General features: G+C 44.1%; 12 protein-coding genes across 12 annotated transcripts; 4 read left to right on the top strand and 8 right to left on the bottom strand.

The window, feature by feature from the left end:
- Nucleotides 1-1238: 1238 nt before the first annotated feature.
- N7466_007302 (uncharacterized protein) lies at nt 1239-1876 on the top strand (the record flags this gene model as incomplete). The annotated part of the gene is made up of 3 exons (XM_057166691.1): nt 1239-1370; nt 1425-1649; nt 1712-1876. 3 exons carry the CDS (start codon nt 1239-1241, stop codon nt 1874-1876), a joined length of 522 nt encoding a protein of 173 aa, XP_057019732.1.
- A 774-nt stretch (nt 1877-2650) lies between these two features.
- On the top strand, nt 2651-3261 carry N7466_007303 (uncharacterized protein; the record flags this gene model as incomplete). Its single annotated transcript, XM_057166692.1, has 3 exons — nt 2651-2830; nt 3057-3140; nt 3220-3261. The coding sequence occupies 3 exons, from the start codon at nt 2651-2653 to the stop codon at nt 3259-3261; spliced, it is 306 nt and encodes a 101-aa protein (XP_057019733.1).
- A 246-nt stretch (nt 3262-3507) lies between these two features.
- On the bottom strand, nt 3508-4056 carry N7466_007304 (uncharacterized protein; the record flags this gene model as incomplete). Its single annotated transcript, XM_057166693.1, has 1 exon — nt 3508-4056. The coding sequence occupies one exon, from the start codon at nt 4054-4056 to the stop codon at nt 3508-3510; it is 549 nt and encodes a 182-aa protein (XP_057019734.1).
- A 536-nt stretch (nt 4057-4592) lies between these two features.
- Nucleotides 4593-5482, top strand: N7466_007305 (uncharacterized protein; the record flags this gene model as incomplete). Its single annotated transcript, XM_057166694.1, has 3 exons — nt 4593-4641; nt 4694-5124; nt 5366-5482. 3 exons carry the CDS (start codon nt 4593-4595, stop codon nt 5480-5482), a joined length of 597 nt encoding a protein of 198 aa, XP_057019735.1.
- Nucleotides 5483-6379: 897 nt separating this feature from the next.
- On the bottom strand, nt 6380-8607 carry N7466_007306 (putative glutamine rich protein; the record flags this gene model as incomplete). Its single annotated transcript, XM_057166695.1, has 2 exons — nt 6380-8079; nt 8151-8607. The coding sequence occupies 2 exons, from the start codon at nt 8605-8607 to the stop codon at nt 6380-6382; spliced, it is 2157 nt and encodes a 718-aa protein (XP_057019736.1).
- Nucleotides 8608-9204: 597 nt separating this feature from the next.
- N7466_007307 (uncharacterized protein) lies at nt 9205-11205 on the top strand (the record flags this gene model as incomplete). Its single annotated transcript, XM_057166696.1, has 1 exon — nt 9205-11205. The coding sequence occupies one exon, from the start codon at nt 9205-9207 to the stop codon at nt 11203-11205; it is 2001 nt and encodes a 666-aa protein (XP_057019737.1).
- A 1374-nt stretch (nt 11206-12579) lies between these two features.
- On the bottom strand, nt 12580-13554 carry N7466_007308 (kinase-like protein; the record flags this gene model as incomplete). The annotated part of the gene is made up of 3 exons (XM_057166697.1): nt 12580-12684; nt 12733-12923; nt 12984-13554. 3 exons carry the CDS (start codon nt 13552-13554, stop codon nt 12580-12582), a joined length of 867 nt encoding a protein of 288 aa, XP_057019738.1.
- Nucleotides 13555-14514: 960 nt separating this feature from the next.
- On the bottom strand, nt 14515-14820 carry N7466_007309 (uncharacterized protein; the record flags this gene model as incomplete). Its single annotated transcript, XM_057166698.1, has 1 exon — nt 14515-14820. The coding sequence occupies one exon, from the start codon at nt 14818-14820 to the stop codon at nt 14515-14517; it is 306 nt and encodes a 101-aa protein (XP_057019739.1).
- Nucleotides 14821-17834: 3014 nt separating this feature from the next.
- Nucleotides 17835-18143, bottom strand: N7466_007310 (NADPH oxidase family protein; the record flags this gene model as incomplete). The annotated part of the gene is made up of 1 exon (XM_057166699.1): nt 17835-18143. One exon carries the CDS (start codon nt 18141-18143, stop codon nt 17835-17837), a length of 309 nt encoding a protein of 102 aa, XP_057019740.1.
- Nucleotides 18144-19723: 1580 nt separating this feature from the next.
- Nucleotides 19724-20113, bottom strand: N7466_007311 (uncharacterized protein; the record flags this gene model as incomplete). The annotated part of the gene is made up of 2 exons (XM_057166700.1): nt 19724-19732; nt 19796-20113. 2 exons carry the CDS (start codon nt 20111-20113, stop codon nt 19724-19726), a joined length of 327 nt encoding a protein of 108 aa, XP_057019741.1.
- Nucleotides 20114-20531: 418 nt separating this feature from the next.
- Nucleotides 20532-21154, bottom strand: N7466_007312 (uncharacterized protein; the record flags this gene model as incomplete). The annotated part of the gene is made up of 3 exons (XM_057166701.1): nt 20532-20688; nt 20739-20756; nt 20811-21154. 3 exons carry the CDS (start codon nt 21152-21154, stop codon nt 20532-20534), a joined length of 519 nt encoding a protein of 172 aa, XP_057019742.1.
- A 2501-nt stretch (nt 21155-23655) lies between these two features.
- Nucleotides 23656-24705, bottom strand: N7466_007313 (uncharacterized protein; the record flags this gene model as incomplete). Its single annotated transcript, XM_057166702.1, has 1 exon — nt 23656-24705. The coding sequence occupies one exon, from the start codon at nt 24703-24705 to the stop codon at nt 23656-23658; it is 1050 nt and encodes a 349-aa protein (XP_057019743.1).
- Between the last annotated feature and the right edge of the window lie 1464 nt (nt 24706-26169).

Here is a 26169-nt window from a genome sequence, read left to right on the forward strand (position 1 = left end):
GATACGATCGAGAAGAAAGAACATCAACAGATAATCTTGAAAACTTTTACGAATCTTAAGGAAGCAAAACCTTATATTGTAAAGCAGATTCCATTTCGCTCCTTCCTCATTGAGATCAGGGAATTCCGAGAATCGCATCAACAGCCATTGTAAGTTTCCCGACCCAGGATTTGAGCGTTCCAGCCCTGATAGAAGCCTGATAGAAGCCAAAAGACACATACAGCTCATGTCGAATTTGACCGCGGAGGAAATCTTCATCATATTAGGCGTTCTGGGCCCGAGGACCAACTTCACCCCTCCCTTCTGGATCCCAAGTTAGCCGAAGCCATTTTGAAAGGTGGGGTCGGCACCTGCATTCAAATTAGGGCCATTTGTGACGGTGCTCAAGTTTCTATGTAAGTTGATGGATGTAAAGGTGTATTAAATCGGGTCTGTTACTGATTCCCAGCAGTGTCATTACAGTAAGGGGTATCTTTGCCCCAGAAAAGTCAGCTATTCCGAACTTGATCCCTCATATCGAGTCGCCTGTATAAGTTGACCTTTCAAACCTTGTAACTACCCAAAACCGCCTTTGGCACTTTATCATGTAATATACATATGTACTAGCGAGTAGAATTCATGCCTAAAAGCAGGGCATGTTTTTCGCTCGTTGTTAAATACCATTCATCCTCTTCCAATAATTGTATCAATATGTGCACGGAAATAAAATAATGAATTTGCTTGATTCTATCCAACAGGTCTTGCAGGGCCTTTACTGCAGGATTCGTAAAGCCTTTTCTTCACTTTTTAAGAGCGGCCTAGAAGAAGGCATTACGGTATGAACATTCATTAAATTTCTAAAAGTTATTTGAGATTAACGATTCTCCAGCCAGCCAAGAGAAGTGATGTTATCAACCTCGAAGCCACTATAGCAATGCATAGAAGACAGGCTTGGTGTACAGAGGAACAGACTCAACAAGTTCCTCTGCAAAACACCCAAGCGACAATTCCAACAATATGATGCTTGATACGGCGAAATAAGCACCTGAATAATAAACATGACATGTGCTGTCTATCTTGCCGACGACGGCATTTTCTGCATGACTCAGTGGAAAATATTTGAACCTTGTGCGCAAACTTTGTCCAAATCCAATACTGTATATAACATTGAAGGGAGTCCCTCTCTATGTATCTTTTCAATGTCACAACTCACCTCCTCCCTCCTCCATTCTTGTTCTTCCAGTCAAGCCTCTGTTCCTATGATTTGCTACGATTATATCTTCCTCATTCTACGACGACACCCAACTGGTCTAAAAGTGGAGGAAATCGATGAAAAGATTAAAGCCAATGGCAAGGATTTTGCGCACAGCACTATCATGCAGGCCTTAAAAGTAAGTTATCGATTTCTAAATACAATCTATGAACATTTTATAATGCTGATTTAGTCTAAAGAGTTCAGATGCCGGGAGGAATTATGGAAACTGACAGAGGAGGCCGGTCGGATCCGTATCTTGCCACGAGCGGAGGATTACATGACTTGCAAGGCGACTTTGATCAAAGCTCTTGAACTTTATGGACCGGGGTCCATAGAGCATATTCGGGAATCATGCTTACAGAAAGCGTGCTTACTTACTGAGTACCAAATTTTGCACCTTCTTTTGACATACCCGGTACATTTACTCCCAGTGATACTTATATTCGAAGATCTGGCATAATAATACATACAATACAGAATTTTAGATGCATGGGCCATATTTGGGATCTCAACTTCAAGCTCAACCCTATACTCAATATTCCCGAGCGACCCGACCAAATTCTGCCATCCTTCAAAGAGATGTTCCCTGTGAAGATTCTAAGAGTTGTTCCCTCCCAAAAAATGATCCAATTAACCCCCTGACCCTTGGATCCTTTCTGCCTTGATCTTGCTTTCCTGCTTTCCGGATTTGTTCCAAGTTGGTACGATTTTCGAATTCTGTTTAATCACTTACCATATGACCTGTACTCTTACTCTTCTTCCTATAGTTAGTTCTTCCTTCTCTCTCTTCTTCTTTCTTCCTTCCTTGCAGCACTCAATACTACTGTATTACGTTCTCACCCTTCTTCCTAGTAGACTCGTTCTTTTTGATCTCTTAGATTCAATGTAATCTTTCTGGATTTCGCCGGATTAAGAGGATTCATTTAGTATTTGATATTGGTGTTTCATTAGCTAGCATTGCCTAGGCCTAGATCTCCCTCCACGGGTATCATTGGTCCGGGTAATCACATTAAGTGCTGGCCTAGTGCCCTATATGAACCAGCCCGCCGGGGCTACAGGGTATATGCAGTTGGTTGGTTATCATACTAAATCAATCAATCAATTGATCAATCATGTATATATTTATATCAGACCAACCCCCAAAGAGACTCTACATATGTATCACAGATATTCCTCCAACCTTTTCAAAATATCATAAAACATCTCCACAGCTTCACTCAAATCATCAAATTTCTCAACATTGAAGTTTAAATCGCTATGGGACCAAAACCAAAAGAGTTCAAAGTTCCAATCAAAGTTTGCTCAAATTTTCGATGGTCAATTCGAAATTTTTTGGACGAGTACCCGTTATGTAAGGAGATAATATTTGGTATTTCGATGTTTACTTTCAACGACAATCATGAACTGTGTATCCGCATGGTTAAGCCAGATGGGGTGTGGGAGCAAGGGCTCATCAAGGGAGTGACAAGCAAATATCCTTCTGGCACTAAATTAATTGGTGCGGCGAAAGAAGAGTTCCAACAACAAACCAGTCGTGAACTGAAGGATGTGGCCGACAATTCAACTTTCGAAATGACTCTTGACTCTGATGGGTCTGTGAGGGGCCATTTGAAATACGTCGTGATTGATGAACAATTACCAGCTTCGCCGTTATGGCCTACCGGCCTATCAACTGATGGTTTCAATCACTGCTGGTTTACAAAAGCCCAAATCAAAGACTCTAGCCTTCTATGTGATGAAACGAGAGCTAGCTGCCTTCTTTGTTTCGGAATCTTTGAGCAACAGAATAATCTGTTAGAAATTTCATAATTTCTATTACAAGAGCGCCTACTATAGTCAACAGCTACTCAACTACCTGTCTACTATCAACTTCAATGAACAAGTACTGGACTGGGGAACCTCCCTGGTAAGTTAATATTCATGATATCTTCTAGTCTTCTATTTTATACAATTATAATTAATCTAAGTATACTCTTCCACTCTAGTTTGGACTTTTCCCCCAAAACATCACCTACCAAGTCAGATAAGGAATCAAAGTTCGGCAAAGATCCTGATACCTAATGCTCTCTTATCTTGTTTTCTCTTCAGACATAGATCCTTTTGTCCTGTTTTTTTTTTGTATTTACCGCAACCTTTGATTACAATCTAAAGTATGTTGATAATAGGTAATTTATGCCACCAAATGAGTACGAACTAAGGGCAAGACTTGAATAACAGGCATAAGATATAGATGGATCATGAGAGTTCGGCAGTAGGAGATAGAAATTCACAAATCAAGCAAGAGTAAATGCCTCTTTTTCGAACCCAGAGCAAGTAGCATTGATGTTTTTGAGATCGGTGACAGGGTGATCATTCACCCATCTATGCCCATGATAATTTTCTGATAATTTGAGCCATATCTTATCGCTAGGGATGGCCGGTTTCCATGACAGGCCAGCTGGATTTCGATGGTATTCCTCACGAATCGATGCATCAAATTGGTAAATGCCTATCGACCCTTCGCAGGCTTCGCAGGCTTCGCATTTTGTTATGCGTAGGTCTGAAAGCTTATCAATGGAGGCCAATCTCAGACCTGTTGCTGCCAGAACATTCAACCATATGGTATCCGCGACTGATCGCGATAGATCCCACTTCAAATCGACATGCAGCTGTGGCAGCATCCATAGGGATGAAGGAGTTTGTTGTAAGAATAACGTGCCATGTTTGGTCATGATCCGCACCAGAAAGATAAACTGGTGGAGCTCAGGTCTAGCATCGGCAAATGATCTTGGAGGGAGCTCGAGACATGAAAGATTCGGCCCAAAAGAGTATTCGTCCGTCATATTGAGTGATGGGTAGTTATAGATATTCTTTTTAGATTACAAGTATTTCATCCGATATTTAACAAGTAAAGGGAAAGCTGGGGTGGGCATGCTATCCGCGACCTACTCCAGTAATCTACTGGCCTTAGGCCTAGAGCCACATGGGGGGGTGGGGGGGTCTGATCCTAATCCTCTCACCAATAAAAACACTCTATCTACTATACATGAGCTCTGGGCACACTGGTATCTACTTAACATCAAGATATTTTTATAACCACACAGTTCCAAGGTTCAGACAACCAACCATCTTGATAATTGTTGGTAATGCACCGGAAAATGCGGGTTTACTTGATGTGTCCTATTTCCTATTTCCTTTGCTCCGGTTATATTCTAGTATAAAGCTTGACTACCGGCCTAGATTTAAATTATGCTATACCCAGCAAGAATTCAAGTCATTCCCTCCCTCGATATCAACCCATGCTATGAAAGGAACCACATATAGTCCTGACTGGAATGAAAGACAGGAGTCTATATGTACTGATGCTACTACCCACACAATGGCTGACGCCGAGGTGAAAGATAAGTCACTGGTGCATCTTACTCTACGTATGATATACAACCCGGCCTTTGGAGTTGATTATAACCTAACCTTCTATAGATCAGACTATAATACCTGTGATGACTTTGAAAGACACCGTGTGCTTCATCCCTCTTCACTCACCATTAATGAATGAGTGCCGAAGATTTTGGGGAGATAAAGGAACGACATACTACCATGCATACGAGATCGCTATTGCTATGCATAAGATTGCACCAATGGACTTGATAAAGACAAACGATGGATGCTTAGTTCGGACTGCTTTATCCCAAGATCTTCAGAACCACAGCTTTATGAGTTCGTGGCCTGGGGCTATGACTCGTCTCGCCAACCTCCTTTCGTTCGATATCTATATCACAATTTTTGTTGAAGGTGACTATACTATGGTGAAAGGCTACTTGAAATGTATTATGCCCGCAGCAGACAACATTGGCCATAGATTGGACCAGAACTGGGTAATTGAATGTTTTACATATGGAGGCCAAGGCATGGTTTGTTTCCTTGGGAATATTTATAGTCTGTGCCAACAGTTGGGTTGCTGAATTTCTCAACCATATTTACAGAGTGATGCTGATACAATAATTGTATTTTATTTGAACGACCAGATCTAATCAATTGATCAATTCTGAAAATCGGAGTGGGGACTGAATATGTAGTAGAAATAACTATTCTCCATCTTCATCATCACTAATCACGATAATGACTTCTTGGAAGGTAAGGGCCATTGGATAGCGAGATTCCCTTGAGGTTGCGGAGGTTGCGGAGGTTGCGGAGGTTGCGGAGGTTGCGGAGGTTGCGGAATTTGTGGAGGTTATAGTATCTTTGGTGGTAGTAGACGTTGTCGAGTAAGTAAGTATTCGGAACGAAAGAATGAACGCATTTGTTTACCTTTCAAATCCCTGATTCGCTTCTCCAACAAATCCCGTTGGAAAACTTTCATGATTATGTGTCTGCAATCTGTATCATCGGGCGTGGGGCTGTTTCTTAAGTAATTTTAGATAGGCACGATTTCCGAAGGCCACGATTTTCGAAGGCCACGATTTTTGAAGGCCACGATTTTCGAAGGCCACGATTTTTGAAGGCCACGATTTTCGAAGGCCACGATTTTCGAAGGCCACGATTTTTGAAGGCCACGATTTTCGAAGGCCACGATTTTCGAAGGCCACGATTTTTGAAGGCCACGATTTTCGAAGGCCACGATTTTTGAAGGCCACGATTTTTGAAGGCCACGATTTTCGAAGGCCACGATTTTTGAAGGCCACGATTTTTGAAGGCCACGATTTTCGAAGGCCACGATTTTTGAAGGCCACGATTTTCGAAGGCCACAGTTTAAGATGGGCCCGATTTTCATTATGAAAATCGTACTGGGTTCCCTTTGAGTTAGTCTAGTCAAGAGGGTATAGCGAGTTACCGGGCATATAGTGAAGTTGAACGTAGGTTCGGATCCCTTATGGAAAACAGCAATCCTTTTTTTAGATAAAAAACTCCTGATAGGTCTGAAGAGGTAAGAGGTGTAGTAGTATATCATTCCAATCTAGTACTTTTTCTACTTGTAACCTCTACTAGTCTGACTCCCTACTATCTGTGCATATTATTCTGTCACTGCGCCTGCGCCTTGGTTTGTAGCAAAAGTGCTTGATCCTGAGCCTGCCCCTGGGACTGTGAACACATCTGCTACGTCATTTTCAGTGGGTACTGGACGCCAGGGGACATAGCTTGCGGCTAAGTCTGGAATGGACTTCGGAACTATTGCGACAGTCCTTGTGGGTACTGGACACCAGGGGGCTGAGCTTGCAGCTGGGTGTGGAAGTTACTTTGGAACTGTTGCGGCAGTTCGTACTGGGCACCAGGAGACTGGACTTGCGGCTGGCTCTGGAATGAACTTCGGAACTGTTGCGATAGTCCTTGTGGGTACTGGACACCAGGGGGTTGGGCTTGCGGCTGGGTGTGGAAGTTACTTTGGAACTGTTGCGGCAGTTCGTACTGGGCACCAGGAGACTGGACTTGCGGCTGAGTCGTGAATAATTGTTGTGGCTGTTGGTACTGGAGCTGTTGCGGGACATGCAGCTGAGGGTGCTGAGCCACTGGTTGCAGCTGTGACTGAGACTGGTGCAGCGGCTCAGGTGGAGCTGCTGGTTGGGGGTGCTGGGGTAGCTGAGGGTATTGAACCATCGGCTGTAGGTGTGACTGAGGCTGGTGCAGCGGCTCAGACTGAGCTGCTGGCTCCGCCTGTGGCTGGAGCTGAAGCTGTAGTGGCTGCGCCTGTGGCTGGAGCTGAAGCTGTAGCAGCTGCGTCTGTAATTGTTGGATCTGCTGCTCAATTTCTTGCTGCGGATTAGGAGACGAAAGAAGAGCTTTTTGTGTTTCGCCAGGAAACATAACTTCCAGCGCCTCTTTAATTGTGGACGTAGACTGCTGCATGGTCATGTATTGGGCAATTAGTCGTTCTCCTTCTGCTGCGGACAATATCCTCTTGAGGGTTGATCGCGACATAGCCACCTCTATGTTATCAAGCCCCTTACCATAATGGTAGAAGCCCACTGCAATGAATGGCAAGTTCATTTTAGATGGTTTCCATTCCCCCAATGCCACAAATGAGAGCCCAGAAACGCCTTGACATGATGAGACTCGCCTTCGAAGCTCTCGAATTTCCTCCTCGCCTTGCAAAAAGCTAGGAACTCCAGCATCGGTAGCCCCCTTCAATACTGGTAGACCACCGGCGGCGCCACTCGAAATGAGTCGCACCATACCCTGAGTGTTCCTGGTCACCAAGCGAGCACCATTGAATCCAAGACGCTGTATTGCCATGATTTCCTCGCCGTTTGATGTGAAACCAGGCCGAAAACAACGAGATACCATTCTTTGTGAGAGAGTGATGGTCCTTATTTGGTTGCCAGTCGCATTCCAAAGCTGCAGTGAGTTAGACTGCGGCAATGGATGAGACTGTAGTGAATTAGGCCCCTGTGTCGGCTGAGGAGTTGCTATAGTTGATGACCTCCCCGGCTGTGCTGATTTAAGCCACTCCAGAGGCTTGGCCCATTCTTCTGGGTAATGGAAACTTCGGCATAAAGCCTCAGCGCGGATTCCGCTGTCCTGCACCTTTTTGAGGATACACCTCCATTGGCCAGTCAACTCCTCAAGTCGGATTTTTCCAGTATCAACCTCAATATTCCCATTTGCATTTTCTTTCTTCATCTTTGCGTTCAGAAGCTGAATCTTATTTGTAGCGTGACGATAATCTTTATTATTTTCCTTGAGTTGAAGCGATGGGGCATCCGGGGCAGCCAGCATAGCATTAAAAATGATTTTTAGGTATGCTGTGGCTTGTTGATGTGCCTCTTCGTGGTATGATGAAAGCCCTTGCTCAACATGGATCGGCAGTCCTTTTCCAATCCAGAAATTACAGTTTTTGTTGCCTCCAAGAATTTCTCGCCATGAGTTTAAGTCTAGATAATGATTAGTGATTGGCGATTGTTTAGATGGGGCTCTAAACATCAACAAACATTTGAAGACTTACATTTTGAGGCTCGCTCACTATCTGATAAATTTTCTTTTCCATATTTCTGTTTATCAGGATGAAACCAAAGCTGCAATGTTTTGAATCGCACAGGGATTGGAAGAGATTGTTCGAGGATAGACTGAAAGTTGTTTGATTGAGTAGGGTCGCAGCCTGCCACGGCCTTCATAATAGACAGTTCCTCTTCACCAGAAAGTATTCTGTCCTCGTCATCGTCGAGGCTTTTTTGAGATGGATCGCAAGCCTGTGTGGAGCTTCCATGACTATTTTCAGGAGGTAGGGGGGCCTCAGATGGCTCGATGTTTTTTTGTTGAGGGGCAGGTATAAGATTTGCGGTAGAGCTTTCGCTATCGCCTTTAGTGAGCGGATCTAAAGGTTTGCTGGTGGCTTCGAAAGGTTGCTTTATCACTTCATCTTCCACGGTTGGAGCGGGCCGTTTCGAAGGCACAGCAGACATTGTTCAAATGCTTCAAGGTTGGTTATGGAGGTACTAGTGATTTCGACGTTTCAGCAACATCCATAGATTGGGTATGTAAGTAGCTTATATAGATCCATGTAGGTGGATAAATTCACCACAATTATCTTATACCATGGTTTTCTCATACCACCGTTTTCTTACTTATACCACGATTTTCTTATACCACAATTGTCTTACACCGTATGCCACGGGTTTCCCAGACACTACCATACTTTTTGACTGCCTCCCTGAGGGTTGAAAATGTATGGCTGTTGTTTTTTTGTTTTTATGATTCGTGTGTAAGTGGAAGAAAGGGAGGGTAGGGAGCGATATAGCAGCTTGGTGGGATTTGATGATCTGATTTCGGAGGAGTGAGGATGGCAATATCACCAATTTTGACCAAAATGAGACCGTAGGAAGTTGAACAGACATATGTATGGCTTTGAGTGTATAGTGTATCGACAAGAGTAGGTCTGATTCCCGACCGAAAGAGAAAAAGCTTCAGTGACCGCCTTGAGCGGCAATACAGGACTCCTAGTCCCTACTAGGTTTCGACCCGACCGTACTTGAACACATTATAACCCCTTGACCGACACAATGGATGGACTCCCAGATATAGGCCAGCTTCTGCAAGCTACACGGAGTACCACATTTACCGAATTCCTCCATACCTGCCACAATCTATTTTCACGCCCATTAGTACGATCACCATCGCGCTCCACCACCGGCAAGATTCCATCTCCACAAGGAAAATACTGCCCAAGACAGCTCCGCTCATGGGATGACTGCGCATCTACTCAACAAAGAATATATACTGCTGTCCGAGGATATCTGAACGACTTCGCAAGTGGACAGGCGCATCGATTATTCTTAAACATAGCTGGACTTGAAGGCATCGCCAGCCGACTAAACCAGCCTTTACACAGTGAGAGGGCATTGGAAACATATGAAGAATTAGCCGTCAATGGAAATGTACAGAATATCATTGAGGAGCTTTGCAAGGTGCCACTGGCTCGGCAGGAGTTTCAACTTGGTGAAGGTGTATCTTTTGAAAGTCACACCAACTCTTTAGAGAACAGCATCTCTGGCCCTGAACTCCCAAGGTCTGACAACTACTGCATTCACCGGATTGGCGGTGAAAATACACTACTCACAATGGTAGAATATAAACCACCACATAAGCTGACTCTGGCTCACCTTAGAGAAGGTTTACGGGATATGGAATTCTGGCAAGAGGTGGCGAAAAGGGAAACAATCCCAACAGAAAGAGCAGAAAAACAGCAATACGATGCAGAGCGTACAGTTGGTGCTGTACTTACACAGCTCTACCATGCAATGATCTGTGAAGGACTTGAGTATTCTTGGATTAGCAACGGCCTGGCTCTTATCCTTCTGCATATACCATCCGAAGATCCTGATATCCTAGAATATTTCTTCTGCGAGCCTCACAAGGATATTAGCGAGGATGAGGACTTCCTACAGCCAAAGACAGCTATTGCTCGTATACTATGCCTGGCGCTAATGGGCTCCTGCTCTACTATCCGTGATAATATGTGGCGCCAAAGTGTCAAGTCTCGGCTTCCTAAATGGACGTCGAACTTTGCTCGAACGGACATCCAAAGCTCGGAAGATGAACAAGAAACTCCAACAGAATCAGTATATACTAGTTCTAGTTTCCAACCCTCTTCTTCACCGGTATCATCAGGTCGCCAAACCAGGATACAGCGTCAAACTGGCTGTGCACCACCACAAGATATCCAGCAGGATTCAGACCCAGACAACTCCGACTCTGATCCAAACCAATACCCGGCTAATCGAAAACGTAATCTAAGCCAAATCGGATCTTCACCTCCTGGTCACTCATCACAATCAAAGCACCACCAGCATCGGCGCAATACTCCCCAGCAGTATAAATCAAGACCGTTTTGTTCTCAAAATTGTTTACTTGGACTTCAAAGAAACACTGCCCTGGATCCATGTTGCCCCAACTTTCATCAACATAAAGGAGTGAAAACAGACCATCAGGTCACAGTCAAAGAGTTTATTCAACAGCTTGAGCAGCGATTGGATGAGGACATTGATCAATACTGCTCACCGCTAGGATGGTGTGGCGCGTCCGGGGCACCGTTCAAAATCACATGCCCTACTTATGGTTATACAATAGTTGGGAAAGGGACAACTGCCCAACTTTGGCCACAGGTTTCTCGTGAAGCTGAGGTTTACCATGTGCTTAGGAAGATTCAGGGGTCATCTGTTCCTGTTTTCCTTGGAGCAATCGATCTGGGCATACCATTCTTCCTTCATGGGGCTGGTGAGATTCGACATATGTTGCTTATGGCATGGGGTGGGGAACATATGGATTGTATAGGACCTCCAGAGAAGAGACAGATCCGGCGCTCCCGACAAGATTTGAAGTCTCTGGGTATACGCCACGGTGACATTCGCCTAGAAAATTTGCTATGGAATGCTGAAGCACAACGAGTGATGATCATTGATTTCCACTTATCCAGTCTCCAACCTATGCTTCAAAGTGCACCAAAGAAGAGGGATCTGCTATCAGATGCTTCGCCCGCTCGAAAACGCATGCGGGTTAAATAAAGTTCAATGAGATATCAGGTGTGGATGTTCTCCGACGGTGGTAGTTCCACCCATGTTAAAGGATATTTGAAATAAAGACAAAGCGCGGTTACTTTTTCTTGACAGTTATTTCCGTTTGTTATACCGCTCCTCCATATATCCGCAAACATTTGCCATTTTATCGTGTGGTGCATTTTATGAGCGAGCAGTTCGTTGCTTTTCTCAAGCTCCTGAATCGCATTCTGCACGGTTGGGCTGATCTCCGCATCAAAAGCAAGATATGGTCTATTCTTTATATGGAAATAGATTGCACGTAAATGTTGTGTCGCTTGAAGGTACTCCTTGGGCCATAGGGTCACACAAAGAGACGCATTTGATAGCTCGTGGTTGATAGTAGAAGGCGGCGTTCGATTTGCTTTATGTAACAAAAGATGAACATGAGGTTGCGAGGGCCGAGGGGCGAAGGGGTCGATTGCGATAGGTAAAGATGGCCCTTCGAAAGTAATGGCTTGAGGAGCCAAGGGTATGGATCCGAATGGGCGATTGGTATCAGGTGTCAAGGCCCTCGGTGCCACCGTGCTACCATTTGGCGGGCCAGTTGATAAAACCCACCGGTCGGGCCCATCAGATACTATATTAGCCTGGGCAAACATGAAGTATGTGTTTGAAGGACGAGATGTATTGATTTCGAGGTACCTCCAGATGTTTAAAAAGCATTGCATAATGCCACGGACTTACTCAAGATGCCACAGTTTTGCTTAACATATGGTTTTGCTTAAGGTGCCACGGTTTTCCCAATCAATGCCACGGTTTTCCCAATCAATGCCACGGTTTTCCCATTCAATGCCACGGTCTTCCCAATCGATGCCACGGTTTTCCCGATCGATGCCATGATTTTCCAAGTTTCTGATCGATGCCGCAGCTAGATTATTCCGGCATTAAAAATAATTAGTAGTTAGTACTGTTACAAGTTATCCAGGGCGTATACTCCGCGCACGCCTATATCTTTATCCAGTTGGTAATGACGTACTTTGAATACTTAGAACCTCAGGCATCTTTATCTGATCACATAATCTAAAAAAAAGGCTACCTCAGGCATCCTTCTCTGATCATATAATCCAAAAAAAGGCTACCTTAGGCATACCGGAGAAAATAGCCAGATGATTTCAAGTTATTAGTTAGAATAGGTAGAAAGTGGGTCGAACCACTAAGGAGAATATCAAAACAAAGATTCATAGTAGGAGCTAGTTATATTATAATAAAATGATATTCAAATTGAACAACCAAAAAAAATCAGCAGCTCTCATCAACTAACAAATAAGCCTGGAGGCGGCTGAGCGAGCGAAGATTTGTTGTCTCAAAACTAATACAGAATCCCAAAATTCAAGCAAGTATTCAAATATTTTCACCAAACTCAATCTCCTTTGCTCCTGCCTCCCTCGCGAAACGAATATATGGCTTGAGGCAAGAAGAGCCTGGAGACTTGTTCAGAAAATCATGCTAAATATAATTAGCTAGATAAACGCAGAGAATGTGGCCAGTCAATACCTTTAATAATCTCTGCGCAGATTGTATTTTTGTGAATTCCACAAACTCAGATATATCCTGAGGCCATGTTTCTGACAATGAGCCACCTTGTAAGAAGGCCCGTGGCTCTAAGCATTCGACGATAATTTGACCTATAGCCCGAACATCATCTTGTGAATAGCTATCATCCTTATTATCCAGCATTGAGGTTCCTATATTAGCTATATACTGTTAGCATAATATATGCCATCTTTGTGTTGTCTCTATCTTACCTATTTTGATTTGACCGTTGACCGACAAGAGAATATTGCCGGACTCAATGTTGCCATGGGAAATCTTGAGTGTTTGGTGAATATACTCAAGACCGGTAAGTATCTCTTTTGAAAAAGCTGCAACTTCAAAGAGTTTAAGGCGTCCGAGAGGAGAACCAAAGATTTGGCCCAAGGAAACGTCTAGTAGCTCATAAAGGAAAAACATTTGCCCTTCGTGATAGAAAGCCTCCTGTATATGCACTATATTTCTTTGGTGATGCTTGGCTATAATCTTCGAAAGCTCACTTCGTGGTGTCTTGGTTGATTTGATGATTCCCTCCTGGAAAGTCGGGTTTGTCGCGTGCACAACATAGCCAGACCCAGCCTGATTTATCTTGAAGCTTTTAATGTACCGCTTCCAAGGATTGGTGGCTTCTTTTGAAAGTGGTTTGAAGATGGTCGGTATTTTGGATGGACTTTCTTTTTGACTAGGTGAGTCAAGATGGTCCAATCCTCTCTTGCGCACTTCGCTGTCTTTGGTTCCAGGAAATCGTGATAAGCGGTTATTCCGTTCTTTGCTGGGAACTTCCATCTTTGCACTGGTAAAAGTACTAAGCTCACAGAGCTGGGTATTTGAAAAGCGGATTGAACTGACTCTTAAAACCAAAGCTTTTTCTGAAAACGATGGCTAAATCTTAAAACCATAGCTAGATCTCAAAACCATGGCCAAACCTGGAAACCATGATTTGGTCTTAAATCATAATTGATCATGGCTAGATCATGGTCATAGGCAGACCAAAATGTTTTCTGAGATGAAAACCGACATATGATACTTCAGCTCGGGATAAGTAATTACAGTGCCCCATGGATGCTAGGCAGCACAGCTACGGAGAAATTCAAGAAGTTTACATATGTGTGTACAGTAGTATTCGAAATCAGATTTACCTCTATACCCTTGGACTTTCATTCCCGAACCCTATTTTGAAACGCGCTAGTCTCAATTTAGCCAGCCCCTAGTAATACCTGTCAGGCTGTATTGTATTCTCTGGTAACGATTTATGGGTCATTGTAATAATACCGTAAGTTGCCTTGGAATTTAATAGAATCTTTTAGCAAAGAAAGAGGAAATCCTAACAATCTGGCAGGATCTCCATTTCACTCCCTTAGTGTACGACTTGATTATTCTGTCACACGCAGTCTTCGCTTACACTCATTTGACATTCAATAGAAGGCCGCAGTGGCTAATAGTGAACTAACCCTGGTAGGCAAAGGTTGCTTTTTCTTTCTATCACTTTTGTTATCCAATGCGATTTCATTTTGTGCCGTTGTTGATCGAAATCCGGTACCTCTGAGAAGCTGACATGGACCCCTCAAGCACTGCCGTTGTGTGTGGAAATGACACAAAGCCCAGATCATGACGATTCGATCTCTCAGCCCGACGCGCCCGAACCATGGGAAAACGACTCGCAGTACGCTCCAACCCCTGGATACTTCCAATTCATGAAGAGCCATTCCCGCTTGATTTTAAGCCGCGAGCGCAGCCTGTTCTTCTCTAATTGAGCTGTGCTTCTCGATCCTCAACCTGTGCTTCTCGACCCACCAGAGCCTGTTCTCCTCTACCCGCAAGCTGTGCTTCTCGATCCGCAACCTGTGCTTCTCGATCCGCAACCTGTGCTTCTCGATCCGCAACCTGTGCTTCTCGACGCGCAAGCTGTTCTTCTCGACTCAACTCATCTTCAATGTTTTCATCTTCACTTAATTCTTCATCGTTCCTAACCGGTACCTCATCTGGAATATGTGTAGGAAGTTCCACATTCTCCTCGCCCAGGGCTTTCCGAACTTCATTAACCCTTAGCATGAGCCCTCGGAGTCCTGAGGCTAAGTTAGCTATGAAGGTAAATATGCTTTCTATGAAGGTATATGTACCTGGTGGCGGTCTAGCGGCCGGAGTACTTGCTATTTTCTGACGGATACCTTTCTACAGAGCAATTAGATTCAAGGGATACCATCCTGATCAGGCTCTGAGCACTTACTTTGGATATCCTTTGTTTCTCTACACAGTCACTTAGTCGCTCAGACGCATGTTTGACTTGACCAAGGAAATACTTAAATTCGGCTTTCTTCATGTTGCTGAATTTCCAAGGGAACTTCCATGAGGGTCTGTTGGCGGGACCACCTTCTGAATTTGTAAGCCTGATATGCTTACTAGCAAGCCATTCCGCAAGAACGGTGAGTTCTGCATAAAGATTCAGAGCACGAGATTGGCAGTGGTCAACATGTAAACCCCACTCAATGAAAAGCAGGTCCTGTTTCAGCTGGTAATGGTAAGTCTGCAAAAGTGCCTTTAGAACTGATTTTCCAGTAACATGATGCCCAATAGCTCCATATATGTCGCCAACCAAACCAGCAAGTGCGGCAATTTCTCCAACTGCGGCAGCAGCAGTCATAATGCGGCAAAAAAAGAAATATAAGATTCACGGCAAATGAAGGAGACTGAGCTCGTTGATATAGGTATGCCAGTAAGCAGTCTTTTCCTTTATATTGGAGTTTAAGTTTGCTCGTGATTTTCACTGACACCAAGATGACATGTTACGAAACTAATATTATAAAGGCTACGCTCAATTTTTGTAAGTATATGCTGCAAACGGCCGTTTTGTTACTGTACTATTGAGTCATGGATGCTCGAATGCGGTCTGGAGACTGATGCTGCCATGGTCGAAAACTCGTAAACTGCTACCCTAACCCTGTCGTGAAACGCACTGATATGTATTTGGTGTAGCGGTAGCCCTTCTGTTCTCTATGAGTAGGGAAGCAATTACGCTGGCCGCAGTTACAAGGAGAAGTATGTCTAGTCTCAACTTAAATATGGAAGGTGGTGAATATTACCAAGTTTATCAAACAGTATTCTATACATCTGAGGAATCTTTCGTGGCAGTTCGCCCACTGAATATTCCAACGTGCTTCTGATCGCCTGATCTAGATTTTGCATTTCCGTAGATCAGGAAGTCATAGAACATAAGGTCAGCAGATTCAAATATACGAACCATATGGCCGGATGTTGGTTGAAGCGTGAAACCGATGACCTCATGAAGCTCTTCCGCTTTAGGACATTCTCAGCGGGGCCGGGACAAAACCAGACCAATAAGCAAGAGGGTGCATGATTCTTATAGAGACTATTGTTTGGCAAACATACCTACACTAACTAATATAGTACTAGCCTTTGATTACTCGTCTAATGTCAACAGGCTGAAGATTAGATCGCTTGGTTCTTGGCTCTTAAGCCAAGAACTAACGCCATAAACGTATTCCCTAGTATTGAGACACTTACTCAGAGATCCAGACTGGGCTATTCAAATCGTTCCACATGTCTCATAAAGGGGAAGATTCTTTATATCATAATCAACCATCATAAAGTTTTACCGCAAGTCGGACAAGTGTTACGACCACATGGTTCATATGTACACTATGAAGCTCCCTACACCACTGGTCTTTATACCTCTCCCTGCCGACCACCACCCCATCAGATGTACCCGAGTTCTATGCAGGAGATATGTCGATTCGGTTAAGGAGAAACCACAATGATTCTGTATAATACCCACGCTGAGCCCTTACAGGGAAGATCAGCGATTGGTCTGAATATCACCGTACGAATACCTTTATGCCTGGAAAATCTTGCGTTCATCACTCGTACTTCGACCATCACAGGGACTACCGCACAGGAATCCTAACAACAAGATACTACTCTACTAGAGCTATCTCATCGAGGTATAGACCCAGTTTTTCCGATAAGTAGCCGCAGAGCATGCCAATCATTAGCGGCGTTACGGTTAGTTTCCGTCCTTTCAAGTTAGGGGTGCGAGGACGCTGCGGAACTACTGCAAATTCGGCGAATATTTATGATCGTGACCTTGCTGCATTCAGGCTTTGGCCATTTAAGTCGTGGTTAGTGACTGGCTCTCCACCATATCACGGATTAGATGCAGCTTTGAGGGGACAAGTCTCGGGGCCATATTACAAGCCTAATGTAGGGTGGTGTCGGTCAATAGTCAACTACAGGGGAAGAAGCCTGTTGTTGAGGGAAGAGAAGAAGGGGTTGAGTGGTATTATGTGTATTGAAGTTTCGTGTAAATTACAAAAAGAGAGGTTCCGCCGCGTCATGTAAAATACAGCATCTATTTTGAGAACCGGCGTATCGACGGAAATACTATATTTGGACTAGCGTGTTTCAGGCTAGGGTTCGGGAATGAAAATCGAAGAGTGTAGAGGTAAATCTGATTTCGAATACTACTGTAGTGAAAAAGTAACATTGCGGTCGTTCTCTTAACTCAATAGTAGTACTAATCAGACAGTATATATACTCCTGTTAACTGCAACTCGCGATCTCTCACTTTTTTCAAACGGTTGAAATTCTGTTTCAAATAAATCAATACGCCTCTTCTGCCCAATCGTAATATCTCGACACTCGTCTCGGGTTTTATGGTCAGCGGAAACTAAGCGATCGTCAGAAATATCCACTCGTTAAACAATTCAATAGAACCTACCGGTAAGCAGAAGACGCCTCTGGCATAGCTTCAATTCTTTGTTCACAATATCATTCAAATCGGGCTTGCCGTAATATTGTTTACCTCTTCGACCATTGTTATACTCTTTATCAAGTTCAAGTGTCCTTATGTCTTCATCTGTCGGTTTCGAATTGATAAAAAAAGCCCATCGGAATACCTTTCACATTAAGCTTCATCATAGAGATAGAAAGATTGATCAAAGACTTACCAGCTCCGTTCTATCCATATCAAGTAGTTCATTAACATGGTCGCATATCCACTCATTGTGAGCTGTCGAGTATCATTAGCCATGATTTATTTTGCTTGCTCTTCAACAAGTACCTTTCTCTTCCACTTCCCAAATGAGACAGATCCTTCTCAGACGAAATCCTTGATCTTGTCTGGCTATCAGTTGCTTGAGGTAAGGAAGCTGTGAGGTGATTCCAATACCAGTCGAAACAAAGATGAAGCTATCGTAGAGATCCATATTTTTCGGAGCGCCATATGGACCATCGATAATCACGTGGAACGTGGTATCCTTCGAAAGCGCTTGTAATCTTCTGCTGAATCCGGACTCGGTTTTTGCAATCACTGTAATGGAGATTGCCCTCTGATCTTCATCGTTTTCCTCCCACCACATGATGTTGAACGGGTGGGACTCTGCGAATGAAAAACGGCTAACAGAAGGAATCTTCAAATAAAGATATTGACCTGCAAGCACTTTCCATGGCCGAGTTGGCTTAAATGTGAGTCTTGTCGCTCCATTGAGCGTTGTTCCTTCCCCATTCGTAAGTCCCTTTCCATTTCGGTATATAAGAAACAATAATTGTGTAGCTATATTGAGGATTAAGAGTCCGGTGCTTCCCATCAGAAGGTAACCATCAAGGTTAAACCTGATTTTTAAATGCATCCATACAAGCACTATGGTCGCTATTCCAAGTATAATGTGAAGTTTAATGCAAACCTCATAGATACGGTGACGGATCCATGGCAGCACAGCGAGGGATAGGAAGCTAGCTCCGATTATTGCCTGGAGATTGGTTCAGAATTTTAGAGTGAGATTGAAATGAAATGAAAAATCATCAACTTACCGAAAGGCCATAGCGTTGGAAATTGAGGCGCAAATCAAATGCTACTGTGCGAAGTGCGAGGCTCACATGGAGCAAACTTTGCATGACACCCATAATTCCGAAAGCGATATGAATCCCGCGGTATATTTTGAGAGAGAGATTGAAAACCAATGCCGCTGTACTCAGTTGAGGAAAAAGCGCCAAGGATGCCAGATGCACGATCGCGAGCGATCCGGCCCGAGACCTAGCTATATCCAAACTTGTCACACCTATTATGTTGAATGGTATAGTGGCAGCAAAATGGATGATATGCATGATAAACCGCAGTCTGGTCATGGGTCCCCACAGTCTTCCTCTTCGAAGAAGATAAGGCAATAAAATATATCTTGAGGCAAGGTCGTATAAACTTCCCGACGGATGGAGGATGAACTTCAGCATCACGACAAGAAAGCGCCTGATAAGGAAGAAAGTAGCCAGGGCAGCCAGGATCCAGATATATAAAAGCATTATTGGAACCATATTGGTGGAGAGATTTTTCGAGTCAACTTCATTTTCCCAAAATCTATGGGTATTATATTTACTATTTAAATACTAGTACCTAATTATAATAGGTACAAGTGGGGTAGGCCATGGTTTAAGAAGAAGGATTTTCGTGGCCTTAATTCTTGCTCAGAAGTTAAAAACAGGGCCCTTTCCCTTTCCCTCAAACCATGAAATCACCAACCTTACAATAAACCTTGATGAAATTCACTATGATGCAAATTCTTTCCAAAATCGCAAAAAAGCTAGGCCTTGTTGCCGTCCATATTATCGTTGTTCGACAACGCCAAGGCTCAATGCGCATAATCGAGTCTTCCTTTCCTGATGACAATATGATCGATGTATGCCAAGTCAACCATTCGATTTATTTTTTATTCTCATCAGCTAATAAAATATGCAGATTGATGTTCATCTATCTATGCCCTACAGAGAAAAGAATCTTGAAGAAGAAGTTTAAGATGTCACATGTGTATTCTAGGGCTGGTTAAGCTTCACAGAACGAAACAATTGGTTCCTCCCAATCCATACCTCCCAATCCATATCTCCCAATCCATATCCATATTCTGAAACTAGAAAAGCTTCACGGAGCTTCACGGAGCTTCACGGAGCTTCACGGAGTCTTTTAGATTTAAATAAAGAGTTAGAGTTCATAAAGAGTACATATGAATCAGGGGCTGCTTACATTGATGATACCATCACAGTCGTATTTGGTCAGAGTCAAAAGCTGCCTTAGTTGGGCATGATCTAGCTTGAAGGTACTGATATGCTCAGTGACTTTGGCCAAGTCCCACCCGGATTCTTTCGACCAAAGGTTGGAATTATTGCGAATCAATTGTAGTTTATTATCGACGGCTGATATTGATCGCTGGTGCTGTATGCCTTGTCGTATTACGGGGCTTCGATTGGTCAACAATTGGGAGATGATTTTGTGTTCGTAGCCCCACATGTCGAAGAGGATCAACAGTGCTGTTTCTTCAAGTGTCCAAGGCACTCCTCCCATTATGAAAGCAGTGAAAAAGTATTTGTAGAACTCATACAGCCAGAATGGCCCTGTGCTGTATTTATATGTATACACCCTGAAAGTATTGCGCATTTGCGCAGTATGAGCCTCGGAGATCGGGCGCAGTCTTGCGAATGGGATGAGATTGTGATCTGGGATCGCTGAGTTGTTGACTTGCGGCGCAGCGCGTTACTGATTTAAGGGGGCCCCGTACCCAATCAATTACACCAATGATTTCAGATGGCGCCTACACCCCTGGCTAGCCGCGAACTCAGAGACTGCTACAAGTAATTATTCCGCGCTCGGACAAAGAATCATGAATTCTAACTCTCAAGTGCTGTGCATACAAAGAAAACAATCACCACGTCGCCACAATACCCCCTCTTGTTTTCCCGCCCCATCCCGGAATTACCCCGCCTCAAGGCTGAATCGGGATATTAATATCAAATTCGCCATCGGTTGCGGAAGCTGGTGTTTCCTCGTGCATACATCCCAGTTTGTGAAGGGCTGCTGTGACAGACTCGACCCAGGGATTCAAACATTCGACATGATACTTTCTGACTTTTTCGAATGTTCTGTACTATAGTCAGCAGCTATAGTATTCCTAAGGTGCTTAGCTACATACGCTCTCATTGCGTTAAGGCTGGAAAGGTACATCAGTACTAGTGATCATCAAATTGGAGGAGATAAAACCCACTCTTGCTCCATTGCCTCTTGTTTCGCTATCTGTTGGTCAAGTCTAAATTGAGTCCACCGGGCTAGCGCCATTGCTTCGTCTCTTTCTCGTTCTGGTACCGAGGTCGCGATCGAGTGGATAGATAGATTGTCATAATCATAATCAAGACGCGGGAGATCGGACATCTGGGCGATCTCATCCTCTAGGATTGGAGGAAGCGGGGGAAAGAAGTGGAAATCCCCCCCATCCGGAGCAGAGAATAAATTTGCATCAACAAACGGGCCAAACGGCTCGAAGTCAGGAGGACACGCTGTATCAAAATCGGAAAGAAAACTCTGCAACTGGGCGTCGGTAATATGCTCCATTGTGAATAGGTGATGATGGATTTGGGGAAAAATTGTACTTAGGGCTCTTTTAAGGCTAAAATCTGGAAGCTGGAAAAATTCGAAACCATGGCTTAGTGGGTGTGAATCGTGATCAACAGAAAACCGTGGTAATTAAAAAATCGTGGCGTATCTCGAGGCTGCCCACGAGCGGCTAGATCATGAGTCTATCGTGCATTATCACATACCAGCAATGGATCCACTACGTAGCATTCGATAGGCTATCACAATTTAGTGCCTATGAACCATAACAGGGTATACTATAGGCCAGCTTCTGATAGGAAGACTAAGGGCCTGGAGGCTACATGCAGCATGGCACAGGGCGATAGGCAGCAGGCTAACTCTAAGTTAAAGTCATGTGACCTCTCAACAGGCTTTTCTTTTTGCTTCTTAAAAAAAATTGGGACACTGCGCGAACTTGAAATACGCATATGGTAAATAGAAAGAAATGCATTGGTCTATAGCCAAAAAATGAATAAAACTTCAAAATGAATTCGCCATCATATATCAATATATTTCCTTTTCTTAGGTCGTCCAGCACCTTGACCTTCACATACAGGACAGCCAGCTTTTGGAAAGACCTTATGGTTTGCCAGCCCAAAGGTACCAGCAATTCCCTGCTGCTCAACAAACCATTGCATGTTATTAGGGAAAGCACTAATATGGTGGGACTTTCCACCAAAACTCAGATATAGCCCAATATTTTCTTTCAAATCACGCACCATAAACCGTATTGGTCGGCAGTACCTGGTGCAGTGGTCGCATATATCATCTGTTGAAAGATGCAGACCCAGATTTATTGCATCTTTGTGAAAGTCCTTCCTAGATTGATCGAGTCTATTGATCCAATTGATGACATAACGGGCGGGGGCGCGACAGCGTATTGAGCCGGTGCACTGCAAGAGCCCGGAATAGTATTCGGGTTTAGTATCCAACTGGAAAAAGAAGGTCGATGCAAGAAGGGCAGCAATTGCTTCCTTATGTTTTTGTTCACCAGAAGCTGAGTGAACCAGTTTCGATAGCCCATCCATGCACTCAGTGTTATCCATTCGGGGTAGTCCACCGGGGACCGCCACGTCGAATCTGAAGCAATTGCCACGGCTTTTATCATCCAATGAGCCAAGGAACTCTCTCCAGGTGCATTGTCCCTCAAAAGATGACGAAAATGAGCGATAGACTCGAGGTATCCATCCATCGATAAGGACGTTACGGAAGCGCGAAACTGATACAGATTCGACCTTACTGGATCCTGTCCCTAACGAGATAAAAACATCTGGGCTCGGTGAGTTTGGCCAAAGATGCTTGGCTTCTGAGAGGGCGAGATTGACAGGGTTATTATGTCTTCTCATTCCTCCGTCTTGGAAGGTACCAATGCCTGGTATATCAATTGTGGAAAATAGTGATGGTGCTGCTGATGTAGCTCGTGCCCTGCGAGGTATTAGAAGTTGAACGTGGATGATATGATGATTGATAATTTCACTGACACTTGCCAAATATAGGGTTCTGCGTCACTATCTGGGCGTAGCCTTCCGTATGCTTCAATATTATTAATAAAGGTTATTAGCTCTGTTCAAGTTTAAGGTACATACCTGGCTCTGCCCTGTGGGGCGCCGCTCCATTATAGTTGGCGAATATGAAAGGAGCTCCATCTTTTATCTCACTTGCAATCACCGCGACTTTGTTTGAGGACATACTCGCCTGGGGTGTATCAAACATCCTTTGTGTGGGTGTATAATGCTCTTGAAGAGCACCCTCGAGGTCTTTCACGTCATATTGGCCATCCGACAGCCATGAACGTAGAAACCGCTTCTTCAGGCTTGGCGCCAGGACTTTCTTTGCCAAGTCTTGAAACAATGCCTTGCAGCTCTGGACTTCCATCCGAAGCATAAAGCTTGATAAAGCAATCAATCCACCGGAGCTGCACCCAACAGTCAGATCTATCAGTTCAGACAGTGGAAGCTCGGGGCCAAGGTGATTTTGGAGGATTTCCAGGTTCTCAAGAGGAATGATTCCTCGTGGGCCACCCCCATCGATGCTTAGGATGCGAGATGAAGATGTAGAAGGCTTCAGTCGGACAGTCAACTTCTTGGATATTCCGCAGAGAGGGCAACACTGAAGAGTATATTCTTCCTCTCGAAGCAGCGAAAGCTCCCCAAATATTTGAGTACAAATGTCGCAAACTGAATGGCCGCAAGGTAGGCTGTGCTCAGGGCTACGTCTCACACAGACTAGACATGTCCGGTTTGACTTTAACCACCCCCAATATTCACCCTGGCTCTTAATATTTTCCTCATGAACTGTTGACGATGGGTAAGAAGAAAGTCTCATATATTCAAAGAGAGCATAAAGCCGATTTTCAATCCTATCGCATTGGAGCTTTGTCAGCTCATCTGTGCTGAAAACTTCGCGATGTGCTATAAAACAAGTATTGTAGTATAGGCTGCGAAAGACGGCACGAGGGCAGAATACTGGAGTGGTAAGTATCAAGTTTTACTTGGAGAAAAGGAGCTGTACTCACAATGCATTCCAGGTGGATATGCATCCATTAGAATAGCAGATGCGATATGGGACGAGACTCCTTCATATGGAAGTCTACTCTTGCCGGCTAGAATAATGAAATCTTTTAAATGAGACGTGAATGAGCCATCCAAAGGATTTTGAGCTCTGGCAGCGGCAATGAAGTTGAATTCGGTCAATGCAGACGGAGATTGACACAGACTTTCGGCGGCTGACTTGAATAAATCGCAAAGATGTGTTGCAGAGAATAGAACATTCTCCTTCACCCGTGCGAAGCTAGCCTCATGTAGCTGTCGTGTGATATCTGCACCAAGAGACAGGAATCGACCAGATTTGAGTTCATCGGATGGTAAGCGGCTAAATCGGATATCTGCAAATGAGAGGCTAAGCGCAGGCTCTTTCATGTAGAGATCATAAAGGAAGTTCTTCTCGTCTAAGATATCATGCGTGATACTTTGAGCATGATTGACCACCACAATGACTCTTGGACGAATAGCCGGGGTTGTCGAGGATCCGGAGCTAATATGCCCCCAATCCAGGATCATGTCCTCCACTGCACCTAGCCCCCCTAAGTCATCCGCAAAGATGCAGATAACATCAACAAACATAAATATCAAGCGACAAAAGACAAGATCATGAACTTCATAAGGTAGGGAGCGAAATGAGAGCGTGTGGTCCTGATGGCAGGTTTGAGGAACGACGCAAGCTCTTTCTAGGCCTTTTGATGTCGGGTCGCAGTCAGCAAACAGTTTTGGCTTTGCGGAATGCAAAGAGCGGTTGTCAGCTCTGATATTGATGGCACTCTTTCGTCTCTGTCCTTTGTAGTTACTGTCACAGAGTTTTCGCAAGGCCTTTTCTTTAAGACGGCGACCCATAAAAAGAGTTATTTGGGGATTTTGGTTTGAAGGGTTAGGAAAGTCTTGGATAATCTGAGGTAGCCGCCAGCCATGAGTGAGGATTGGCCCTGCCTCGCCTTGCAGAACTTCCAGCCATGCAGGATGGTCGCACTTGGTCATATTGAGAATTTGGAGAATGTTGGTGTAATAATTAGTTTTATCAGAAACTTCAAATCCGCTAGATACGTCCTATTTATCTAATTTTTCTAGAGTTTATATTTAGAAATAGTTTTGTTTTGTGGCTGAGAAAAATAGAAAAAAATCCGAATGCGTGGAGACGGGTGAATTCATGCCATCCGTAGAATATCGTGTCTATAAGGACAACCGTGGTCTGTCCTCTCAACACTCGAACCCATAGAACCATGCCCAGGTGGCTCATTATTGCCTTATTATTCCGTGATTATGCGTACATTTTTAATGGAAGTTGCGCAAGATCCAGTAACTGTTACACGCATCCAGTTCAGATCTTTTGGCGCTAACGTAGCTCGAACTTTGATAGTTGTATACTTTGCGTAGCACGACGCATATGAGGTACCCTCAGTCACTCATTCGACAGATTCAATTATCTTCTACCAGCAGGTCTCGTGGATTGATTTCTTTATTTACCTCAAATATATCAGTAGTTGTTAGCGCGGCCGCGGAATAAGTATTCAACTTGTTCTTGAAACTTGGAAGAAGAGACGATATACCACTAGTTCTATGAGATAAAGTAGGGTGCAAGAATCATCAAACGCGTGGCCGTAGGTATGTAAGTAGATATTGACTTGGAAACACGCATAGTGGGTGCTGGTGCTTGGCTATGTAAATATTTCAATATTTTTCCAGGCCACTGCCTCACTAAGACCCAATGTCTAGGTAGATATACCTATTAGCTGGTGGAATTATAAAGAGCTGGAAAATTAGAACAAACCTTCATTCCAGAGATATCGCTCATTCGAAGTAAGTCCTTCAACATTATGGGGCAAGAAAAGTGACCTAATCCGGAAATTAGAACTTGGAAATAATAGAGCGAACTGCGGGGAGGAGCAATTACCCGACATCCACCACGTGTTGAAGGTGGATTTGACCTGCTTTCTTCTTCACTGCCTGTACAGATCTTTGACTATCACTTGGGAGGCCGAAATTATAATGGACAGATAATTCTTCCCAGGTGCAGTCTGGATAGAGCTCCCGCAATTGCAGCAAGCGGTAAACTTCATCAAATGCCCAAGCACGTCGTCTCCCCATTTTGTGGAAGTAATGATAGCAAGGAAGGAAGGAATGCGAGACATCAGCTTATAGCTTGCTTGCATATGTCGAATGGTTGCTATTCCATATTTGGCAAGGTACCAAGAGTCAGGGCTCGCCACATGTTTTATCAGTGATATCGAGCGCATACCGCGCTAGGTGATCTTACTAATTTACTAACTAGAAGTAGTAAGGTATAAAGATTCTACCCATTGAGGCTCCTACACAGCGCTCGGGCCTAATCCATGACTCGTGAGTCATGTTGTATCCATTCGGCGGATCCTTCTACCGCGGCCCCCAAATCCCACTAGGCGATAAGAGGAATAGCACCAAGAGCTCGGCTACATGGGGGGTAGT

Source organism: Penicillium verhagenii, assembly GCF_028828195.1.
Source record: "Penicillium verhagenii strain IBT 33310 chromosome Unknown utg000007l_segment0_segment0, whole genome shotgun sequence".
NCBI lineage: Eukaryota > Fungi > Ascomycota > Eurotiomycetes > Eurotiales > Aspergillaceae > Penicillium > Penicillium verhagenii.